The 24,130-nt window shown below is 34.7% G+C and overlaps 1 protein-coding gene across 2 annotated transcripts in view; it reads right to left on the reverse strand.

Annotated features, from left to right (window-relative positions):
* Positions 1-23,404, reverse strand: part of LOC126976462 (NAD(+) hydrolase sarm1) — a 133,030-nt gene extending 109,626 nt beyond the window's left edge. The window contains exons 1-2 of one of the 2 annotated variants that reach the window (XM_050824784.1): positions 23,311-23,404; positions 22,916-23,127 (exon numbers count right to left, since the gene is read on the reverse strand). In XM_050824784.1, coding sequence (XP_050680741.1) covers positions 22,916-23,127; positions 23,311-23,389 — 291 coding nt within the window. In that variant the 5' untranslated portion in view covers positions 23,390-23,404. Of the gene's footprint in view, positions 1-17,263; positions 17,795-22,915; positions 23,128-23,310 lie in introns of those variants that run through there. The other variant, XM_050824785.1, reaches the window with a different exon arrangement.
* Positions 23,405-24,130: the final 726 nt, after the last annotated feature.

The following is a 24,130-nucleotide window of genomic DNA, read 5'->3' on the forward strand; positions in this document are numbered from 1 at the left end:
CGCGACCACACATCAGAGGTGAAAAGTTAAATAATTAATTAAATGGTGTCGGTTTGCTAGTTAGTGTTATTAATGTTCATCCAAGTTTGTTGCGATTCATCATCATCAGCCGAAAGACGTCCACTGCTGGACAAAGACCTCCCCCAAAGATTTCCACGATGATCAGTCCTGCTCTGCCCTCATCCAACGTATATGTATATGTATGGATATATACATGTTTATTTATTTATAATCGCTTATAAAATGCTCACAGAATACCTTTATTGATTTATGGTGTATGTGGATGATGCAGCTACTGTACTCAATAACTTTTGTATTAATTTACATTTACTTTTTTGAATTACTCGTGTAAGACATTGACTATTTGACGTTTGAGTGTGTCTGTTGCATCATTTTACATTTTAGATATTATATTGTAATTTGAAATGATTTGTAAATCGATGTACTTAAATGTAAATCTTGATATAAAGGAGTGGCAATTAATTTCTTGCTACTTCTTCTCATTAGCTCAACCCTTTACGAAGTAGCGGCAGATTCAATAAGAAAAATATTCCTTTTTTTTTTGACATTCATAAGTGTCATTTCCGTGACCTACGTGAATAAACTGATTTTGATTTGATTTGATTAATCCCGGCGATCTTGACCAGATCGTCAGTCCATTTTGTGGGGGGCCTATAAATAATATGTGTCACCGATATAGAACTATACGGACCGACCATAGACTAACAATATATAATCGTATAGACGAACAAAGCGCGCAAGAGAAATGAACATAGAGATACCTACAGCAATGTAGAAAAGAAAGGAAATATTTTGTTACTGTAACCGATTTTGGTTGACAAGTCGTAAACAGTCAGCCACGCTTGGAATTAGCTTCTTATTAATTTTAGTACTATACTATCTGACTGGGGCTGTCATGTCGTATATATGCTATTTATTTCTACATGTATGTGACTGACTGCGCCTGGTAGTATGTAAAGTATTTAGGTAATTAAAAATAATTAGTTGTAAGACTTGCTTAAGTCCCCAAAACATTCGGTGACTCCCAATTTTTTCAAGTGGAGGACAAACAAGCGTACGGGTCAACTGATGTTAAGTGATCACCACCGCCGATAACGTGGAATTCAACAGCAGAAATCAGGTCAAACAGCTCTTCGGAAAACTCCCGGTGATAAATGCGTTAGAAGACACACAATGAAGGGATGTCTCTACGCAACGCCAAGTGATCTAGCCGTTCACAGAGCTCTGGGTCCCCGAAAATTCAAGCAGCTCTGTGTTGCACGCGGTCAAATGGTTCGAGATGATACTGTGTTGTGCCAGACCAGAGATGATAGGAATACTCCATGTGGCCGGACCTGCGCTTTGAAGAGCGCTAGAATGTGAGCCGGCTTGAAGTATTGCCGTGCTCTGTTTATTACGCCCAACTTCTTTGTAGCCTTAGAATGGCTTTGCCTTTCAGAGGACCGCGAAATTGCTCTTGATTTCGAGACCCAGTTTTCTGATACGAAGGTATTGTCGAAGAGCGGTGATACGATAAATGAGGTTTTTCTAGTGGTTAACGCACAAATTTTAGTCTTCTGGGGTAATCCCCAGACATTTACCCCAGACATTAGACAAGGTTTATTTACCCCATTCCGCGGCTTTGGAGAGGTCTCGATAGAATACACTCCTCAAACATCTCCATAGCACTTTGAGGACGATTTCATTGATATATACATAATATAGGACATAATGGTTGGGAAGCTGGTTCACTTGCATAAACTCTCGGTAAGTCCAAATTATGCAAGTTTCGATAGGAGCGACTTGTGCCATACACGATTGAAGGCCTTCACTCGTCATACCTCATATTTCATATCCGTACTAACTGCCAGGCCTTCTCTGATGATCATTCATTCTGCGATTCGTATTCCAGATGCCGTTTCATGATCTAATCCACGATCAACTGTATTCTTGTCTCGTTTATACAGTTCTATAGGCAGAAACATACTAACGAAAAACTGCAACGACATGGCTGTCCAGATGCCCAACAATTTCAAGATGTTAGAACATTTCGAGATGCATTTAGGAGATTCGAGCTCAAGGAATATCAATTCTTCTTCCCCGATGTAGCACGTAAGTAATTTCTTATCCATCTCCTTATACACTATATAAATATATATAGCTATAATTATCGTAAAGGTAGGTGGGGCTCCATTGACTTGTAACCACGGGATCTTTTAAAGCTAATAGCCGGGAAACATAAAATATTATTATTCAAATACGTTTGGCAGATGTTTCTATTAGGCGTCTTTTATAAAATATAGCCGCTATAGATAAGTATATCGTCAATGAAACGCTTTGAATGATTCAATTTAATGACGAGTATAAATAGTCTGGAATTTTGATGTGGGTGGCTATCGCTCAGACGGAATTATAACCTATAAAACATGACCTACAGGTTAGAAGCAACAAATAATATAATATTTAAGGCTCTACACACGCTGACGCCTGGTTTTGGATTCCTAGCACATAGAGCGTTTGCCAACAGAAAAGTTTTCTTAAATGGTTATGTGATGAAGAACAAAACAAAATAATTTCAGAACATTCGCAATGCGATTGAGTATAATTGTGCCTTTCTATATCGTACGAATCAGGATATGTGTTTCGTGACAGTAGGAGATGCAACATGAAGTTGTTTCAAATTCCATAAAGGCGTTCGCCAGGGATGTGTTATCTGTCCCCTATTATTCAAAATATATGGCGAGTATTTCATATGCCAATCGCTTAAGAACTGGGAGGGTGGAATCGCGATAAAATATAGAGTCAAAAAAAATTTATGGTAGAGCTGCTGAAACGTCTGGAGAACGTTAGTCAAGGCACGGTACTTTAAAAAGGCGATGACCAAAGTAATGGTTAATTATTTATTAGTACGGCTTTACTCACGTTTTTGTCGGTGTCGGTACCGAAAGCCGTATTAATAAATAGATTAATAATGACTCACGAGAGTTTTAATTATTTAAAAGTAATAGTAGTTGATCTTTTTACAACCATTTAGCGTACGGACCTGTTACAAGAGCATGAAATCATGGATCAGTGCATACACTTAGGCTCAGTACTCAATAACAACGGCAAATGAGAGCCAGCAATACGTAGACGAATAGGCATGGCAAAAAAGAAATACCCCAAGCGAACAAGGTGTGGAGAGACAGAAATATTAGCAATCAGCATGAAAATCAATGCAGTAGTTTACGAGTTTATCGCGAACAGACAAACAGACAGACCCGGCGAAGGACTTCTTTTTATAATATGTAGTGATAAAAAAAGATGGTGTGCTACAATTACGTAATAGTTAATTCATGATTTTCTATCAAATCAAAAACCACAGAGTACATATATACAGCTATTACGTAGTTACTGTTGTATAACTGGAATTGTAAATGAACAAAGAATTAAAAATTGAAATTGTTTTTATACTTACAACCTGATTTTATGTTAATATGAGTGAGTCAGCCAACTAATTTTCATAATCTATCGGAACATGAGCGAGCAAACGTAAGCATCCATTTATAATCATCGTCACCATCATAAATAGATTCAATTTGCTGATCAAATAACTGAAGTTTAGCTACTCTGTGTACGTTTAACATCTCAATACATATGTATTAACAACCTTACCTATATATCATAACATATAAATAAACTTGGAGTGTCTGTTTGTAATATTGAAATAACAGTTTTTTACTACATGTATATGAATATATATACGGTACATACACCAAAATAACATTTTTAACGATTTTTATCTGTCTATCTGTCTGTTTTTTTGTTCCGGTTAATCTCTGAAATGGCTGGACCGATATTGACGGGACTTTTATTGGCAGGTAGCTGATGTAATAAGGAGTCACTTAGGCTACGTTTATTTTACAAAAATTCTTTTATTTAAGAAAAATAAAGTAATGTTGCAATGTCCAAGAAACGGTCTAACTCTAAAAATAATTTATATGGCAAAACAACGTTTGCCGGGTCAGCTGGTTTTAAGTAAAAGATTTAAGAAGAGGAGACTGTCAGTAAATTTTGCCAAAAACCATCTGTCTACAGCAAATACCACCTGCAAGGTAATAAATGCCGCTAAAGTTCATAATGACAATTACGACAAATACTATCTTTGACTCATTTCATCTGCAGTCCCCCTGAAAAGGAGATCTGGAAAGGTCAGTTACAAAAATACAGTTAAAATTACATGCGTTTTAATCCATTATAAGTGTTTTATTTGAATAATACATTCTTAGTCTGTGGTTCGGTGTAGGTACTAAATTGGATTCCCACATTATCTGCATGATGGTTCATTAGCATGTACACAACTCGTTACAAAATATCAGTCAACCGTGTGCCTTATCAATTAACACTGGTAATTTGACCTTGCTAGCTCACTGCGACACGCAATTTACGTCTAACCATACAACTAATCCATAATCAAGACTTGGTTTCGTATTTCGAACTTTATTCGAAGTGCATAAAGCAAATTATTTGTTAATTTATGTTTACCGGTATAAGACGATGGTTATTTAAGGGTTCCGCCCGAAATAATCGGCATTCAGCGGTTATCTTTTGGCGCCGCACCTACCAGCGGGAGGCTCCTTTGCACAGGATGCCGGCTAGATTATGGGTACTACAACGGCGCCTATTTCTGCCGTGAAGCAGTAATGTGTAAACATTATTGTGTTTCGGTATGAAGGGCGCCGTAGCTAGTGAAATAACAGTTCAAATGCGACTTTACATCTTATATCTCAAGATGACGAGCGCAGTTTTACTGCCACTCAGAATTTTTGGGGTTTTTCAAGACTCATGAGCGGCACTGCATTGTAATGGGCAGGGCGTATTTATTACCATCAGCTGAACGTCTTGCTCGTCTCATCCCTTATTTTTATTAAAAAGAAAACCTCAGTAAGTAGGAATTCGGAATAGGAAGTATTTCTCGCCACCGTACTTGCCGCTTTTCGTGGAAGTTATTTATTAAGAACATCGGATATTCTACCACTAAGTGATAGAACAATATATCACACCCGTTAAGGATAAATTTTCCATAGTTTTAAATTAAAATAAAGGGGTATTTAAGTACTAAAATACTAAGTTGATGTCAATAAACTTACATAGTAAAACAGTAAAATCCTGTCTCATGTGGCTAGTTTTATAAGTGCAACTAGTATGCATTTGTTCGATCATTTTTAGGGTGCCGTACCCAAAGGGTAAAAACGCAACCCTATTACTAAGACCTATTTTATGATCTATCTATCTGTCTGTCAGTCTGACTGTCACCAGACTGTATCTCATGAACCGTGTAAGTTAGACAGTTGAAATTTTCACAGATGACGTGTTTCTGTTGACGTTATAACAGCAAATACTAAAAACCGAATAATATAAATATTTAAGGGGGCTCCCATACAACAAACGTGATTTTTATGCTCGATATTGATAACGACACTGTTTTCGTTGGTAGACTCTTAAAAAGTAAATAATCAAATTAAAATAAAACAAATATTTATAGGGGGTTCCACAGAACAGGTAAAAGACATCTGTTCTGACTCCAAAGAACGTGCAAAAGACGTGCTGTTTTTGCCGTTTTTATAGATAATGGGACATAATCCTTCGTGAGCGAGTCTGACTCGTACTTGGCCGGTTTTTTACTTTTTTTTTTATTTGTTAAATGTTGTATATATTTGCTATGTGTGAATTGATTATGTCTGTATTATTGTACCGTACTTCTCAAATTATGTTCAAACGTCTCTGAACCATGTCGAGAGCTATGTCGCAATGGGCTTCGCTGATATCTAGCGCTGTAGCACCTGCTGCAGGATATGTTGAGCGGTAGCCATTTTAGCATTACTCATACTCTCAAAATACGTTACTCTCAAAATACTCATCAAAATTTATAATTAGTTCAAGCGTTTCTGCTTTGTTTAATTTTATTTGCTTTTATATTCTGCTTTTGGTTTGTGTTGTAATGTTTAATCTAAATGTTTGTGTGATGTGATTTGAAAATATATATATATATTTATCAGGAACACTAATATAATAAAAAAAACAAAGGCCCGCATCCTTTTTCAAAACGTTTGCCTAATGGTTATTTCCAATGGAAGGCTCATTTGCACAGGACGCCGGCTAGATTATGGCTACCACAACTGTGCCTATTTCTGCCGTGAAGCTGTAATGTGTAAGCATTATTATGTTTCGGTCTGAACGGCGCCGTAGCTAGTGAAATTACTGGACAAATGAGACTTTACATTTTATGTCTCGAGGAGACGAGCGCAATTGTTGAGCCGCTCAGAGTTTTTGGGTTTTTCAAAAATCCTTAGCGGCACTGCATTGTAATGGGCAGGGCGTATCAGTTACTATCAGCTGAATGTTTTGTTCGTCTCATCCTTTATTGTCATAAAAAATGGTATATGATAGACCCAGCAAATAACAATACAGTGCTGCTCAAGATTTTTAATTTCAAGCGACATTGTAATTCCGCTATACAAGATGTTAAATCTCATTTGCCCAGTAATATCACTAGCTACGGCCACGTCAAACCGAAACTCAACGATTCTTGTACACTACTTCTACTGTTAGACAGAAAAAGGCGTGTAGTCCGATCTAGTTATTCTATTTTATTTTAATTATATGGTTTGAATTCACATTCATACTAGAAAGAGAGATGCAAATCCCATCCCAGGCTTCATAAGATACATAATAGCTTTAAGGATAAATGTATACACTTCTATAATAAAGTCCCAGTCACTGTTCAGGCATTATCTATAAATAAATTTAAATGTTTTATACAAAAATGGCTCTGTCGTACATCCTATTACTCCATTGCTGAATATCTAAATGATCGGAGAGCCTGGGACTAGATTGTGATTATTTTATAGCGATAGAAAGGACTGTACAATATTGTATATTTTTATTGTAGAGCGCAAAAAAAGAATGCTGGGAGAGTTTTTTGCGCCGCTTCTTCTCTCTCAGAGCGCCATTTGTTTCCGAAACGGTAGTAATATCTAGTAGTTATTAGAAATGACATCAAAAAGAAATCCAAAGGAATCAATTTTGAGAAAATAAATGCCTTTTATGCCTTTTGCCATCAAATGGAAGTACCTTTTTATACAGTATCGCTAGATACGGATGTTGTTAGATATTACTAAAATATGTGTGCCTAATTAGTAGTTTGATGATTCGGATAATTTTATAAATTAGTCAATTTTGCGTGCAATGACGTAGTAATCAAACCATTATAATGTATTTCTATTCTACGACTATTTCGTTTATTTTTCTGCAAAATCATGAATCATTTTTCAATATAAGTAGCATATAACACGAAGAATCTGTCAGTGAAAGACCCGTCAAAATCAGTTGCGCCCTTTAGGAGATTACCGGAACAGACTGACAAAGGCAATTATAGAATGATATTTTGAAACAGAACAATCTGTTTTGATATTACAAACAATATTATTTACATGTCCTAGAGACAATAAGAAACCTTAACAATCTCTCAGAATAACATTGAAATCGAAATAAAATGTAGCATGAACTGAAATTGAATGTTTATTTCGGGAATTCAGCTGGAACAGCTCCAAATGAGAAACCCGGTCACTTTCCTCTGACTCAGTTGTGAGTAACTCTTAATGTAACTGTGATTTCAGAGTTAACAGAAGCGATACGAACGAATTTTTCGGTATTCATACTTATTTTTGTGATTCAAATCATTCTTTAGAATTTTTTATTAAAACCAAAATGTATAATAAACAATTTGTTTTTTTTTTTATGAAAATAAGGGACGAGACGAGCAGGACGTTCAGCTGATGGTAATTGATACGCCCTACCCATTACAATGCAGTGCCGCTCAAGATTATTAACGTCACCTTGAGACATAAGATATCAAGTCGATATCATTTGCCCAGTAATTACTGAAAATTTCACTAGCTACGGCGCCCTTCAAACTGAAACACAGTTATGCTTACACATTAATGGTTCACGGCAGAAATAAGCGCCGTTGTGGTACCCATAATCTAGCCGGCATCCGGTGCAATGGAGCCTCCCACTGGTAATTTTTTTTTAAAGAATTAGTCAATTAATTATGTAGGATTTAATGGGTTGTTATAGCCTTGACATTGTGATTAAAAAAGCAAATAATGAATATGTTATGTGTTTCTTATTTTTAGTTTTACTCGTTTAATAATTTTTTAAAGGTCTCACACACGAGCTGCGCGTTACAATACATTGGAATAAACTTTCACTATGCAATATATGTAAGCGTAAAAGCGTAATAGAGTTATTGACAAATCAATATTTATCTTTACCATAGATCTAGAATTTACTAGCGTATAGATGACCTGACAGCCCGATAGTGCGTGACCACTGACCTGTATAAATAACACTTGACGATCTGTTCAATATGTTTGACAGCAAATATTGTGTGCCTATTTGAAGCGCCACTTGCAAGCGTCCAGAGAACTAATTTTGATGAAAAATACAAATGGCTGCGAGAGAAACGTACAATACTCTGAAGTATTTTTCAAATTCAAATATTTTTATTCAAAAGTCAAAAAACTACCACCCATTCCAAAATGAATGCCTCAGACCTGAGAAGAATGGAATTTGCATTTTGAATTAATTTCGGTCGTTTTCCGTGTTATTTATGCTTCAGGAAACAACGTAATAAAGTACACATTTTGTTTTGTAAATAGTTTTACTATGTTTATTTAACTGAGGTTTTCATCACTAGTTTAAGTACCACAGACTCTCACTATATGCCCAAATGACAGCGCCAAAATGGTGAATATCAAACAGGCACAACAGCACTTTGACAGCCGCCAGTCCAGTGGTAAATAGAGGTCAGTGTGCGTGACCAATTTTGATTAGCTAATGTATTCGTTAGGGCTGGGGACCAAGAACACTGCCTTGAGAAATCGAGCGGTGTTAGGTTACCTCTCTCGTACAAGATCGCCATAGTTTTAATTCAGAATTAGAAACATTTTAAATTTATTACAAACATAATACAATTTTCTCTAACTAACAAAACTATGTCTTGTTAAATAGTATTGGCGTACAATTAATTATTTAATTTAAGACTTAGTAGAGTAGGCATAATAAGTTTATGTCTGTTCCTGGTGTTAACATTTTGATTAAGACAGTTTCGAGCAAATTCGCTTATGTGCCTATGTATTATAACATTTAAAACCGGCTGTAACCCACAGCACTTATAGCTTTGCCTCTTTTTGTTACTTTTGCAATCTAACCTAATGTCACGGACCCTCATGTTCGATCGTTTTTAACCGACTTCAAAAAGGAGGAGGTTCTCAATTCGTCGGTATGTTCTTTTCATGTTTGTTACCTCAGAACTTTCGACTGGATGAACCACTTTTGATAATTCTTTTTTTGATTGAAAGCTGCTGCTTTCCGTATGGTCCAATTTGGTACAGATCTGACAATGACATCCATGAGAAAGTAAATATAAAAAATATAACTTACTTATATTTTTTCTGTCCGTTTTACAATAGACGATTTGTGACCGTACGTGCTTAGATTTTAAATAAACGAAATTCTGGTAAATGAACTCAGGTTCGTTAACTTTACGTTGAACCAAGATGCTACGTACTTGTATCTAAATCAACAAGATAACGTCACCAGTAACTACTGTGACCCCGTAAGACACGGAATTGTGACGGATAGCAAATACATTCAAGAAAATTCATTGAAGTAGGCGTTACTTTGCGGAAATCCATAATTATACAAATGATTTGAGTTTTCTTTAGTGTTAATTCCGCCAATATTTGTCTTTAAACAATTCGACACGTGTTTCGCTTCTACACGAGGCATCCTCAGGACGTGTTGTCTCGCCAAAATCTGGCACGAGACTCAGAGTCGTGTCGAATTGTTTAAAGACAAATATTGGTGGAATTAACACTAAAGAAAACTCAAATCATTTGTATAAAAACATTCAAGTTTTAGACTGAGATCTATAGAGCGTACTTAGACTTAGCGCAAATTTCACTCACGTAAAACTTAGCTGGGTGTAAGGTTACCATAAAAAGGCATATATAGCATGGATATTAGTTTAGTTGAAAAGTTCGAAAACGTGTTAATTCTTGATAAAGCTTCTAAAACTATGATCTATAATTTCAATAGTGTAACGACCACGCGGGAGTCGGAACTTTTTTTTAATGCAAAATTCCTCTTTTTAAGGTTCTTTTTTCAAAATACCTTAAATATTAAATTTTTTTGTGTTACTATAAAAAGGCATAAAAGGCATTTCTTTTCTCAAAATCGATTCCTTTAGAATTCTTTTTGATGTCATTTCTAATATATTCGATACTACTACCGCTTCGGAGAAGAAGCGGCGCAACAAACTCTCGCAGCATTCTTTTTCTGTGCTATAAAATATACAATATTGTACTGTCATTGCTATTGCTATAAAATAATCATAATCAAGTCCCAGCCTGTATCATAATTGATGTATGGTGATGATGAAGTTGTCGTAAGTCCTACTACTGTAGGACTTAGGACAGAAACTTTTTCTAAAAAAACAATTAAATTTAAGTATAAATAATGCCTGAACAGTGGCTGGGATTTTATTATAAAAGTGTATACATTTACCCTTAAAGCTATTATGTATCTTATGAAGCCTACTAGAATTAGTTACTTACAAGCAATCCCTTACTTCAAGATTTTTGTGAACGTATATTAAATATTCATAAATGTACTGACAATGAACAGTCATAATATTTATTTCTTAAATTTTTTCTTTGATAGACTGTCTATAACCAAGCTGATATATAGCACGAACAGCTCTCTTTTGCAGAGCAAACACTATTTCAATGTCAGCTACATGACGCCACAGTAAAATACCGTACATCATGATGCTGTGAAAATAACTGAAGTACACTAATCTAGCGGTCGCAACATTCGTGTACTCTCTTATCGTAATCGTGTAATTGTCTGAACTCTGTGCGTTTCTATAAGAAACTCCCATCAAAAGTGACAGAGCTATCAATTCGTCATTTCAAATGTTATATTAAAAACAATTAATTAAGGAAGCCTATTATAGAATAGATGATTTTATAAATGCCAAGATAGCTTGGCCAGATGTCGCTCCATCTCGCAATGACAGCTTGACAATACCTTAGGTTCTTGTAAACCGATGTAGAGCTATGACTAGTTTTTGTATAATATAGTGCAATAGTATAATTATGGATACAACTTTGTATTTTTGTATACTCGAGATTTTATTGAATAAAGATATTCTGATTCTGATTCTGTCTAACGGCGTATGCCGCAGAGCTAAGTCTATCTGCTAGTTGGGTAATATGTACTTTATAATACTCTTTGATTTCGTTTTAATAGTTATTTGACAGCTGAAATTATGTTGAGTTAAGACAACCCAATGCAATCAAGATCGAAAATTAAAGTTAAGATCGAGTTTTATCACGCACATCTTAGATGTACGTTAGTAAAGTCTGAGCAAAGTCTAAGTATGCAGCCTTAGACTCGTTTATTTATTTTCACACGCTTTTTATTGGCTTCACTTGTATGTATATTTGTTTATACTCACTCATTTGGGTTCGATTCGGACCCAATTGTAAACGGCCAGATTTCGTTCAAACTTCGTAGATTTATCGAGGACATTAATTTGATAAAGTTACTCCATTTTTCATGTTGCAATATAAGATTTTTGTTAATTTATATAATTTTCATCTATCCTCGGCAATCTAAGGCAGAAATTGATGTTAATTTTAAATTTCAACCATTATCTTTAACCGATTTATCAAATATTAGGATATTTTCGAATACCAAAGAGAATTTTTTGCTCTTTAGCGTGTTTTTTAGTTTTTTTTTAACTATTGTCTATTGTTATTATTTTCATAAAACATCATTTATGGCATTTTTATCCGATGGAAAGAGCGATCTAACACAGGTTCTGCGAACTTTTAAAAGAACCTTCACCTTGAATCTAAGTAAAATAAGCTAAGTAAATAAAGATTCAAATTTGATAAAAGCGTGGGCAACAAGTGTATCATATACATAGTAGAGTATATTCTTACCTTAATATATATAAATTACGTGACACGTTGTTTGTTCGCGATGGACTCCTAAACTAATGAACGGATTTTAATGGGTATTACTTCATGGAGTGCAGTTTGGTCCAACTTGAGAGATAGGTTAGTTTTTATTTCGATTTGGGACCCATAATTATTTTTATTTTCAATATTTGTTTTGTATGGACATATTTTTTATGAGATAATTTAGTGACGCACGGTTTGACAGTTCCGCTGTGAAACAATTTCATTATAACAGCAGGGAGCATTATTTACGAAATAATAATTATTGATGTTTTGAAATATTATTGGCGAATTCCTATAAAACAGTATTTTTTTTATTATCTACAGAACAACGTCTGTCGAGTCAGCTAGTATATTATATATTAATTGTAAATAAGGTAGCTAAGTCTAAAATTAATTAAATACAATCTATTACGTATTAATGTAAGAGTTTGAATTTATTATTGTATACTATATTTATAGATATTATTGTATACCGACAGACGTTTTTCTATTTATAATAAAAAAAAACTCTAGCGTATCTATGGAATTTGGTAAAATCCGTTCTAAGCTGACCTCTACTCGGTGAAAGGACTATTCCTACCAAACTCTACGCCTTATGATAGCAGAGACATCGTGATGAGTCAATACATAGGTGGAAATCTCTTATATATAAATAGATACGTTTTACAAAACTTGAAGGTGTTCATTTTGTTTATTACATACATTTACTAAGAGTACTCGGACTGGCTCCATAAAAACGAATGAAAAAGAGGAGGAGAAAGAGAAATGAAAAGTATCGAACCTTAGATATAGGATTGATCTCCGCTGCGCTCCAACTAGTTCACGCACTACCTAAGAACAATAGCTTTTTATTACAGCAAATATTAGATGCTTGTGTGCTTGGCATCTTCACACTCAATGGCATCTTTCAAACTTACGCTTCGTGTTATTTTATATCGATATTAATAAAATACAAAATACTTACTGATGATATGTGATCCCAGCGTTTTTCGTATTTCTTGTAGTATTATTTTTACAACTTATACTTCGCAACCAGCCATTTTAATTTCAATTATTACCAAATTTTAACAGAACATGTGAACATCACACATTGTTAGAGACTGGCTTGAGTACGCCCACTTGGGTGTAATATTCGGGCGCAGCGGAGACCAATACTTAATCTATGTATTGAAGGAAAAAAAAAGGTTGATAAGAGCTCTGTATCAGCTTTCTTAGTTTTACTTAAAACAATTATATTTTTTATTTTCTTATATATCTATTTTTACACACATACACTTTTGTTATTTTCATTGTTTATTTTTACTGCATTTTTTAGTCTCAATTTTTGTGTAATACATTTATATTTTTACATTTAAAATATAAACAATATGTTAAGTTTTTAAAGTGATAACCCTCACTTCTAGGATGAATACACAAATAAAATTTGAAAAATAAATTTTATGAACGATGCGGGTTTCGAACCCACGACCTCCGGCGTTCCGTGCGGGTGCTCTAACCAACTGAGCTAACCGTTTGAGTACCGCCTCGTTATAAAATTCTGTTTGCTTTGTTCAACTCTCAGGTTGTGGCTTCATCTACAGGATCTACTTTACAGTTGATAACCTGCTCAACCCCAATATTTGCATATTAGGAAATTGACTTGAGATGTCGCTCTTGTAAATCTAAACAATATGTTTTTAAAGTGATAACCCTCACTTCTAGGATTAATACACAAATAATTTTTTTTTTGAAAAACAAAATTTTATGAACGATGCGGGATTCGAACCTACGACCTCCGGCGTTCCGTGCCGGTGCTCTTAAAATATGTCAGTTCAGCCAAAGAATACTAAACTATACAAGAAGAACTTGTACGATACAAGTAGTGGTTCAGCTCCGATTGTCACACAATGGGGTCACTGAAAATCTGTAACTAAGTAGACTCCAGTTTTGGAAGACCATTGCCACACAGATCATTTAGTATTGTTTTTTTGAAGTGAAATATTCTTTAGCGGCGTTGAACACTTTTCTTGGGATGGGTATAAATGTTAAACTCGCGTCAGGACACGTGGCCTGATTGAAAATTCGTAAGAAAATCCTTGAAATTATGGATGAAACATTTATACTTCTAACTAATTATAGTTCGGCTATTTTTAACTTAATGACCATACGGTCATTGGACCAATACGCAGTCGCGAAGACGACGGATAGTTTCTCAGCCGTGAAATATTTTTACAGTTTAATTATTGAAGTGAAAATTTATTTAGCGGCGTTGAGCACTTTTTTTGCGATGGGTATAAAATGTTAAACTCGCGTCAGGACACGTTGAAATTTTGTATGAAAGTTGATATTTCTGAGAGGCAAACTTTTTAAGGTCAAATAAGTAATTGTAATAGTTATGAAGTGTTAAGTTTTTTATGTAATATAAATTGTAATTTTTATGTACGATAGCCCAATACATGAATATTATTGTATTTAACCACATAAATACACAAGTACTTTTATTCTGATAAATAAAGCAATTCGTGCGAAATTATTCCCTAACCATTCCAAAATGTTCAAAAATGCACAACGTTAATGTTCAAATTTTCACTTCTACCTTTTTTTATTTTTACCTTTTTCCTTTGAATTTAAGATTAAAGTTATATTTTGTTTCCATTAACTTATTTTATTTGAATGTTAAGTAAAGTTATTCTCCGTAAATAAATTTATTTTCTTTTTCATTCATTTTCATCTTTAGTTGTGTTTACTTGAAACCCGAGATGAGGATCATTTGATAGAGGCAATGCACTCACGTTGAGGCCAGCTGTGAAGAAATTGAATAGTCACGTTTCTCGCTAAGTGTTTTATGTTTATTAAGATAACAATTAAATAGATGTGCAGAAATTGACAAAATCACTACATATTATAGAACAAAGTAAGATAAACTCAAATATTACTGCACCGATTTTCATGTTGTTTTCAATGGATAGCGTGGTTCTCCAGGACGGTCTTAGTATATAATTTGTTAAGTTTTTGCATACATTTTTGTATAAATTAGTCATTAACAATATTTGTTGGAGATGTCCGAAAAAAAATAAGCCCTCTGAGAGCTTTTAATGAAAACGCTGTTTAAGCCCTTTAAGATATAACAAGATAATGTATGGTGGAATTATTTATCTTATACAGGACTATTGAAAAGTCCGCGATGGCATATGTCTATCTCTTAAGGATAACATACTATATCCAATACTTTAAATAAATGCCAATTATAAAGCAGTAATGTAAACTGTTTACACAAATACGATATTAATCCTTATCATTTTATTGGTACATATTACAAAATACGTTATTGTTTCATTTCTAACTCATTTACTTTGATTGGAGGGTTAACCAGTGGGAGGCTCTTTTGCACAGAATGCCGGCTAGTGTATGGTTACCATAACGGCGCCTACTACTACGCCGTGAAGCAGTAATGTGTAAGGATTACTGTATTTCGGTTTGAAGGGTGCCGTAGCTAGTGAAATTACTGGTCAAATAAGACTTAACATCTTATGTCTCAAGGTGACGAGCGCAAATGTGTTGCCGCTCAGAATTTTGTGTTTTACAAGAATCCTGAGCGGCACTGCATTGTAATGGGCAGGGTGTATCAATTACCATCAACTGAACGTCCTGCTCGTCTCGACCCATATTTTCTTAAAAAAAACTTTGATTATACATTTCCGATGGCTTTAGTATATAGGCTGAATTCCCGAATATATGCATAATACTTTTTAAACAGAACAGCGTATGTCGGGTTAGCTAAAGTAACATTATATTGAAGTCACATAGTTTTGTACGCATTCGACATCTTATTCGAGACATGATCTCATACAAAACAAATGTATTTTCTTCTGTAAATCAATTAAGATGCAACACATGCTCAGGCATTACTCATTGTAAATAATAATTTAGGTATAATCTGTCGCGTATTAAATTTACTAGAAAGCAATTCAATCTGGTTTCAATAGTCTTAATACTGTAAATATTTTTATCTATAACAATATTAGCTATCAATCATTATGTCTTTAATAATTAATTTCCTTTAATTTTCGTAGATCCGAGTGTTGTGAGACATTCTCGTGCCAGTATCTGGCGAGTCAACATCTCATGAGGATGCCTCGTGTAGAGGCGAAACACATTTCGAATTTATTAAAACTATGAATTATCTATATTATTTATATATGCTAGTCTGCTCTTTTGAAAACTTTAAATGTATTTATGACAAGATTTGTTGATGCTAATGCTATTTGTATTTATCACGGACACTATCATATTTATTATGTACAAGTAACTATTCTTTAAACTTAATACAATAACACTGTTGCACTAATATTACTTATATTTTATATATATTATTCTTTTTTTATTTATAACTTTTCTTGTTGTTTAGTTAGGTAAATAATTCATAAGATTAAAATTTTAGATTTATTTTTAACAATTAGGCTGAGGATTTTTTGGACAGCCCTAGCACAGGCTTAGGTCTAATTGGGCTGCCAGTTGCAATCACCAGCCTTAAGTTTTAGTCTAATGCTTTGGTCTATAAATTATGGTGTAAATGGTGTTCAATTTTTAAGTCTCTAAATAAAAAACAAAAAAAAATCTATGCCCGATCTTATTATACTTAAAGATCAAAAGTTATAATAATGTGGATTTATCGATATATTTATTTAAATTATAAACCGATTATAGTCTGTTAGATCCTTGACAATCAATGCGCATGTTAGATCATCACGGAAAACCTGTATTGTTAACTTTAAACATTCCTGTGTTTGCGATTGTTATACGGGTAATATATTATATTACGTACGGGTAACTAAAACGTTATCAACTGTAATATCTAGCTAATTTCCTGTTCCATTCGGTGATGTTTGATCAATATTGTGAATAAAATAAACGTATAAGTTACGGGTTAAGTACATACATGTATCACTGTTGCTTACTTAACAATTCTACAATTTAAACTTAACATGAAGTGTCAACAAATTAATGTCAACCTGTAATTGAATGAAACAATAGAATTACAAGGCTCTTCCGGTAAACCAAATGTAATACCAGTATAAAAAGAGTTAGTTTAAAACCATATGATGAAAATTGATTATAATTCCATAAACAGCAGTAAGGTTAACAATTCGTTCCACTATGATAAGAACAATTGATAACGTTTCTCAAGCTATTAAGGTTATATTTACCTGTCCAAAAAATCGTTCCCTGGCTGTTGCGATGCTTTCATTCTTTGGAGACTCGTTTTTCGACTCAATTGGTGACTTGGGTTGTGTCATATTCGGTCCGTCGCAGGATTTTAAGTTTTCCACAGGAACCTGTTGCTTCTCAATGCAACTCTGCAAGTTTTCAGACGCGGCTTGAGTGCTTTTTTCGTCCGCAATTGCGATCTGGTTCTTAATTATTTCGCTTTTATTACCACCTTCGCTTGGTTTGCTCTTGTTTTTGTCATTTTGCTTTTTCTTGGTTTTCATTTTGTTCTTGGGTTTTTTGACGGTTTTGCCTTCGCGAGGACGGTCACTGGCGCAGCACTGCACATTACCCATGTCGAGATGTGAGCATGTCGCGGTTACTTAGTCGCGGAAGTTTCGGTCGATCGGTCGTTCGAGGCGCGTCGGCGTCGACGCCGCTGCGCGGAATGAGATTTGTGTATCGACCGCTGTAGCGCCCACCTTACAATTTTCTCCGAAAAACTTTTGTACCGTAATAACCGCCGATTACGCGGATAGCAGCCGCGAAGGATCGTATCCGAAAGCCGAGAAGCGTGCCAGCGATCGCGCTGACCGCTGACGTCATAGCTCGCCGCCTCCCCGCCTCACAAGGTCAAGGTGTTATTGTTCTAGAGCCCAAAACATCAAACGTTATCAATGACCACACGTACTCGAGATCTCGAAATGGGCACAGAATTCAGGACTTATGTGTTGTTCGACCACGCGCGGAATGAATCGATCACGGTGTGTTTACAACGAGCTGCCACGGGAACAGAGCACATCGCGTGTTACCAATGGCGACGGCATGGCGTTACATTGAAACGCTCGTAAATAACTGTGAATTACTGTATATGTTTGTATATATACGTATATAAGTAATAATCAAATATCACACCATATTCTTAACGTGTGTATACTAAATGTTAAATGTATTTAAATAATATTACATTTTAAGAACAAAAAAGGAACATTAATTATTTCGTATAAACAGCATTATTTTCCACCGACGTATGGGTGATTTAGTTTAGTGTTTGTAATATATACCTATATAGTACATAAAGAAAACCATTCATCATATTTTATTGGTTACCTTAGAATAATAACGCTTATATGTGGATATTATCTCACGATCAAAAGTGCAAGATTAATTTTGAATAAATAAAATGTCGGCATAAATGGAAGGTCTCACGCCTGTTACCTCACACGCTAGTCGGTTAACAAGAGTAAAACTGTGTTAATAAGGTTGTTAACTTATCTTGCAGAAAAAATATCATAAATCAGGAAAATATCTATCACAATTTATAAGACAGTAGTAGATATGCGTAAAAAGGCATAAAAGTCATTTATTTTCTCAAAATTGATTCCTTTAGAATTCTTTTTGATGTCATTTCTAATATACTAGATACTACTACCGCCTCGGAAACAAATGGCGCTCTGAGAGAGAAGAAGCGGCGCAAAAAAATCTCTCAGCATTCTTTTTTTGCGCTCTTTTCAATAAAAATAAACAATATTGTACAGTCATTTCTATCGCTATTATAAAATAATCACAATCTAGTCCCAGGCTGTCCGATCATTTAGATATTCAGCTGTGGAGTAATAGGATTTACGACGGAGTCATTTTTTTATAAAACATTTAAATTTATTTATAGATAATGCCTGAACAATGGCTGGGACTTTATTATAGAAGTGTATACATTTACCCTTAAAGCTATTTTGTATCTAATGAAGTCTACTAGAATTAGTTACAAGCAATCCCTTATTTCTAGTGTTATAATAATATTAATATATCGTATACATGCGATTCTCGATAGATAAAATTATTACTAAAGTATCAACTGCAATGTTACTGAAGAATATTGTGTAATTAAAGCTATTTTTGTAAGTATATACAACTTGTTTTGACCTTGTCAAAATATTGTTATGTGTAATGTAAAAAAATGCGGTAAGTACGTGCTCTTAACTATAATGTTTAAATAATGCTCATAAAGTTGGCGCAGGTTTTCATATAGGTACATATAATAGGGGGTATTTCTCTAGTCTTTGACTTGAGAGCACTTTTTCTGTATTATTATTATTATACTTAACAATTTGTTATTTTTAAGGTGAGACCCCTCACTTCTGGGATTATTAATTTTATTACATTAAATTTGTAACCAAAATTTACTGCTGCTTATGGTGCCTAGCCGGTCCTGTCTTCGGGGAATTTTATTTTGATGATATACCATTCATTCATCCATCATATCTTTTTTTAACGTACACGAGTACCTAAGTCCAAAAAGTTTGACTAATTTTGGTGCATCATTTTACAGATATTGTACTTTGTCTGGCCATAAATACTGTTACAATTAAAAACAAACAAAATATTGCATTTGAATTTGGAATCTGTCATTTTTATATGATTGTTCATTGAGTTCTCCCATTTTGGCGCCAATACATTGTAGAATATTCTGCGATATTAAAATGGAGTGGGGTGATTAAGAGAACCGAATCGCTGTGATTAATGTGTGTAATGCACACAAAGTAGGTATGGGGCCAAATGCGATTTTTAAAACTCTCCATACGCTTGGTATTAGTAAAATATTTGTGTACCTACTGGGCAATTAATGGGTACAATGAGACCTCCTCTGTTTGAGACAAAAAAGATCTGGCCGTACAAAAACGGTGATTAAAATAGTGAGGGAAAGATTTTTTTTTCATGGTATAGGAGGACAAACGAGCGTACGGGTCACCTAGTGTTAAGTGATCACCGCCGCCCACATTCTCTTGCAACACGTCGACTACTAGTCGACAGAGTGCAACGTGGGCAGTATCCGACTTCAGTGACGGTGGGATATTTGCTATGAAGGAGTGACTGAGCCATACTTTTGTGAAAAATGTATCAATACATCAGCACAAGTGTACCAAGATACCATTCTTGAGAAGGTAGTGTAGTTCCTTGACAACACCATATTCAATAACCAAGAATGGTTCTTCCAGCAACACTCGGCGCCGGGTAACAAAGCTCGGTCTGCGTAGACCACGCTTTGTACATGCGAATACGAATGCCATACAAAACTTGCAGTCCGCATTGCTCGGCACTAAATAATTAGGAACATTGTTTCATTGTAATGTAAAAAAAGCCTTGGAAGAGTGGATCGTAGGTTTTGCTCTAAGGCTGACATAGAGCGTTCTTAGACTTTACTCAGACTTTACTAACGTAAGTGTTACAAAACGCGAACTTGACCTTTGCATTGGGCTGTCTTAACTTAAGCTCAACATAGTTTCAGCTGTCATCAAATGACTACAAAGACGAAACTAAACATAATGTTTGGTTTTGTTTTCGGTTAGACTTACACTCTGCTAAGTTTTACATGAGTAAAGTCTGAGCAAAGTCTAAGTGGGCTTTATAGATCTAAGCATTAGTTTACGTCGGGTCCGGTGTCAGTTATTAATTATTGTCTTGGTTGGAAACGAACGTTTCGGACTTCATCAGAGCTGAAAACTGGCCGTCGCCGTCTAGTCCCGATCTTAATCCGATGGATTATGATTTATGGTTTTAGAGAGTACAGCTTGCTCTAAACGCCATGATAATTTGGAAATCCTAAAACAAATCGTACGATTGCCAGTGAAGAATTTTCCCATGGAAAGAGTGCGTGCTTGTATTGATAATTGGCCTCAACGTTTAAAGGACTATATTGCAGCTAATGGAGACTTTTTATATATATATAAGCTTTTTATATTTTTAATTGTTTTATATTTATGTATTTTAAACTAACACACTGTAAAAGTAATAAATGATTTTTTATTCACTACAAAAAACATTTTTTTCTTTATAAATGATTTATCTCTCTTTCTATTGTATACTTTAATACACAGCTTCATTTTGTAAATTTCCAGGAATCGTTCTCCAACAGCCACAGAATTTGATCTTCACAAAAAAATGTGGGTCGACAGATGTCGCAACCTGATGAACTAAAGTAAACGAGGCGGCTATGGGTTTTATCGCGCTTTCATTCCATCGTTCAGACAAACACGTAATAAGCCAAATGTCAAGAAAAGTTATAACGAGAACATTGCGGAATTGTGTAAACGCTTAGATCATTTATTCACCAGTGGGAGGCTCCTTTACACAGGAAGCCGGCTAGATTATGGGTACCACAACAGCGCCTATTTCTGCCTTGAAGCAGTAATGTGTAAACATTACTGTGTTTCAGTCTGGAGGGCGCCGTAGCTAGTGAAATTAATGGGCAAATGAGACTTATCATCTTATGTCTCAAGGTGACGTGTAATGAGTAGGGCGTATGAATTACCATCAGCTGAACGTCCTGCTCGTCTCGTCCTTATTTTTTCATAAATAAATAACTTTGACAACGTCGAAATAAATTGAGGTTGATAGTTAACCTCTACTATGAATAATGCACACACAAAGTGACATACAAATCGCGAGTGTAAGACGTGACCTGTCACGCACACTAAAGTAAGAAATCCTGCCTGTTTTCATCAGATGTCTTGCAGCAAAAGGCTCTATCTAGATGCATAAATCATCTTAATCGAAATCTTCCATGTTGAAATATTTGGAGAATATTCAGTTTTATTATATTTATTTGGGTTCCGTAGCCAAGCAGGAATGCGATACATCACATACGTAGCTACATCTCATAGACTGCAACAACCAGCTGAACTTGTTTACAGATTACAGATTGCGTATTTGTATTCAAATCAAATCAAATCAAAATCACTTTATTCATGTAGGTCACGGAAATGACACTTATGAATGTCAAAAATCTTAATCTACTGCTACTTCGTAAAGAGCAAATGAGAAGGAGTAGCAAGAAACTCATTGCCACTAAAGTAGTCATAGTCTTCTGGAAGTTCATCGAAGTATACATTACGTATTAAAATACGAAGTTTACTGCGTTTCGAAACAAACCTTGTCAATGTGCTATGTTGCTAACCAAGAATGTTTACTGTTCAGCGACAATTACGCATTTTTTGTAATATTTTTGTTCCGCTGTTATTAAAAGAAGTTTTGTGAATTTAATTATTTTTCACCTTACTTAATACTAATTTTATAGTACCTACTTCTTATTATTAGATCTTATTTGCACGTGGTAGTTGCCGGAAAGTGCAATAACACTAGATGAATATTAAATTTAATTGTGTTGGCGATGCTTATAAATAGATGAATAAATAGATTTCTTAATAAACAGATTTCAACTGACAGACATTGAAAATTTTAGTATTTTATTACCACCTTAATAGTCTTAATAATAGGGGTTAATAACGCGAGACCTCATACAACACGAGATACCGTTTTAACGCTACAGGAACTGCAATTAGAAACCATTCGTAACCCTCCGTATTCGCCAGACTTTGCTCCAACGGACTACCATTTTTTCCGTGATTTGAACAATTTTCTACATGATAAAAAGTTTTCTTCTCAGGAGGCAGTACAAAATGCCTTCATACAGTTTGCTAAATCTAGATCACCACAATTCTATCGCAAAGGCATAAATGACCTTCCTATTAGGTGGCAGCAATGTAATACTAGTAATTATTTTGATTAAATTTATATGTTAAATTAAAAAAACGAATATCAATTTTTCAGTACAAATCGGCAATGTCATACTTTAAGCTTCAAATAAAACTTACTGTATCATCATCACTTTCTTCTGAAACAGTGGCAGCACCTCTTCCTATGTGTTTTTCAACTTCATTTAACTGTTCCTCTATTTCCGCGACTTCAATTTCAAGGGGTGGTGAAGTTTCCAAGTCTTCAATATCTGCTGTTTGCGGCATGTCAGTTTGTAGAGTTTGCGTGGGCACTTTAACCAGCAGAGGACGGAAATTAAAACGAGCTATACCTGTTTGAAAATGACAAAAACTGTGAACAAGTATCAAAGTGAATAATCAAAGAGTAATTAATATTCACAAATATTCCAATTTTTTATTTCAAAGTTCAATAGCTTGTAAAACATCCATTAATTTGACTAATTAGATTTGAATTGTTTTTAATTGGTTAGTACTAGTGTTATATATTATTTTACCAGTGTTTTGTTTTTGAGTGTCCTTTTTATTTTGTTTATCAAAATGCCATGAGTCGTTGTTGCTTGAAATAGGTTTCATTCGTACTTTTTGTAGTCCACTTCCAGGTAGTAATGTTGTTACTACTTTTTTGGGTTCTTCAACATCAGGATCTACATCATACTGTCGAAACGATTCATCAATATCTGCATCTAAATCCAAGAAACTTTCGTCAAAATTTTCAAAACTTTCCAAATCAGAGTCTTCACTTCTACAGCTATTTTGGGATTTCATTTGATAGCTTTCAGAATTACGTCTAGATTTAGATTCCGGAGAAGAATAGCTTCTCATAACATGCTTATTAATCCCATCTTGCGTTTCTTTTTCAGCGGGTGATGAATAGCTTCTAGGTAAATGACTTTTAGATCCATGGGATTTTCTTTGTAAAGTTTGATTCGTTCTTGTTGCTATCAAACTCCTCCCAGGACTCGGTGCTGTGGTCTCTTTCTTGCGCATTCTCACTTTCACTGAATAAAATCACATGTGTACTACTGCATCTATTAATGTTGACTGGGATTGTAATTTGTATTACACTCACAAGTTACTTCTGTGTCGCATTCGTGTTAATTCAGCTTCAAGTTACGGTAATACAATATATACCGTAATAACAAGGACGGGAATGTGATATATTACGTGATAAGGTACGATGAACACAAGACACTTTCAAAACTAAAATATTTTAAATGAGTCCATATCTTTCAACACACTCGTGATTTTGTGATTGACTCGAAAAGCTTAATGATATAAGATTGGCTATACGCAGAAAACGTAGGTTACGTTCAG

This window comes from Leptidea sinapis, chromosome 41, assembly GCF_905404315.1.
Source record: "Leptidea sinapis chromosome 41, ilLepSina1.1, whole genome shotgun sequence".
In the NCBI taxonomy this organism is placed as follows: domain Eukaryota; kingdom Metazoa; phylum Arthropoda; class Insecta; order Lepidoptera; family Pieridae; genus Leptidea; species Leptidea sinapis.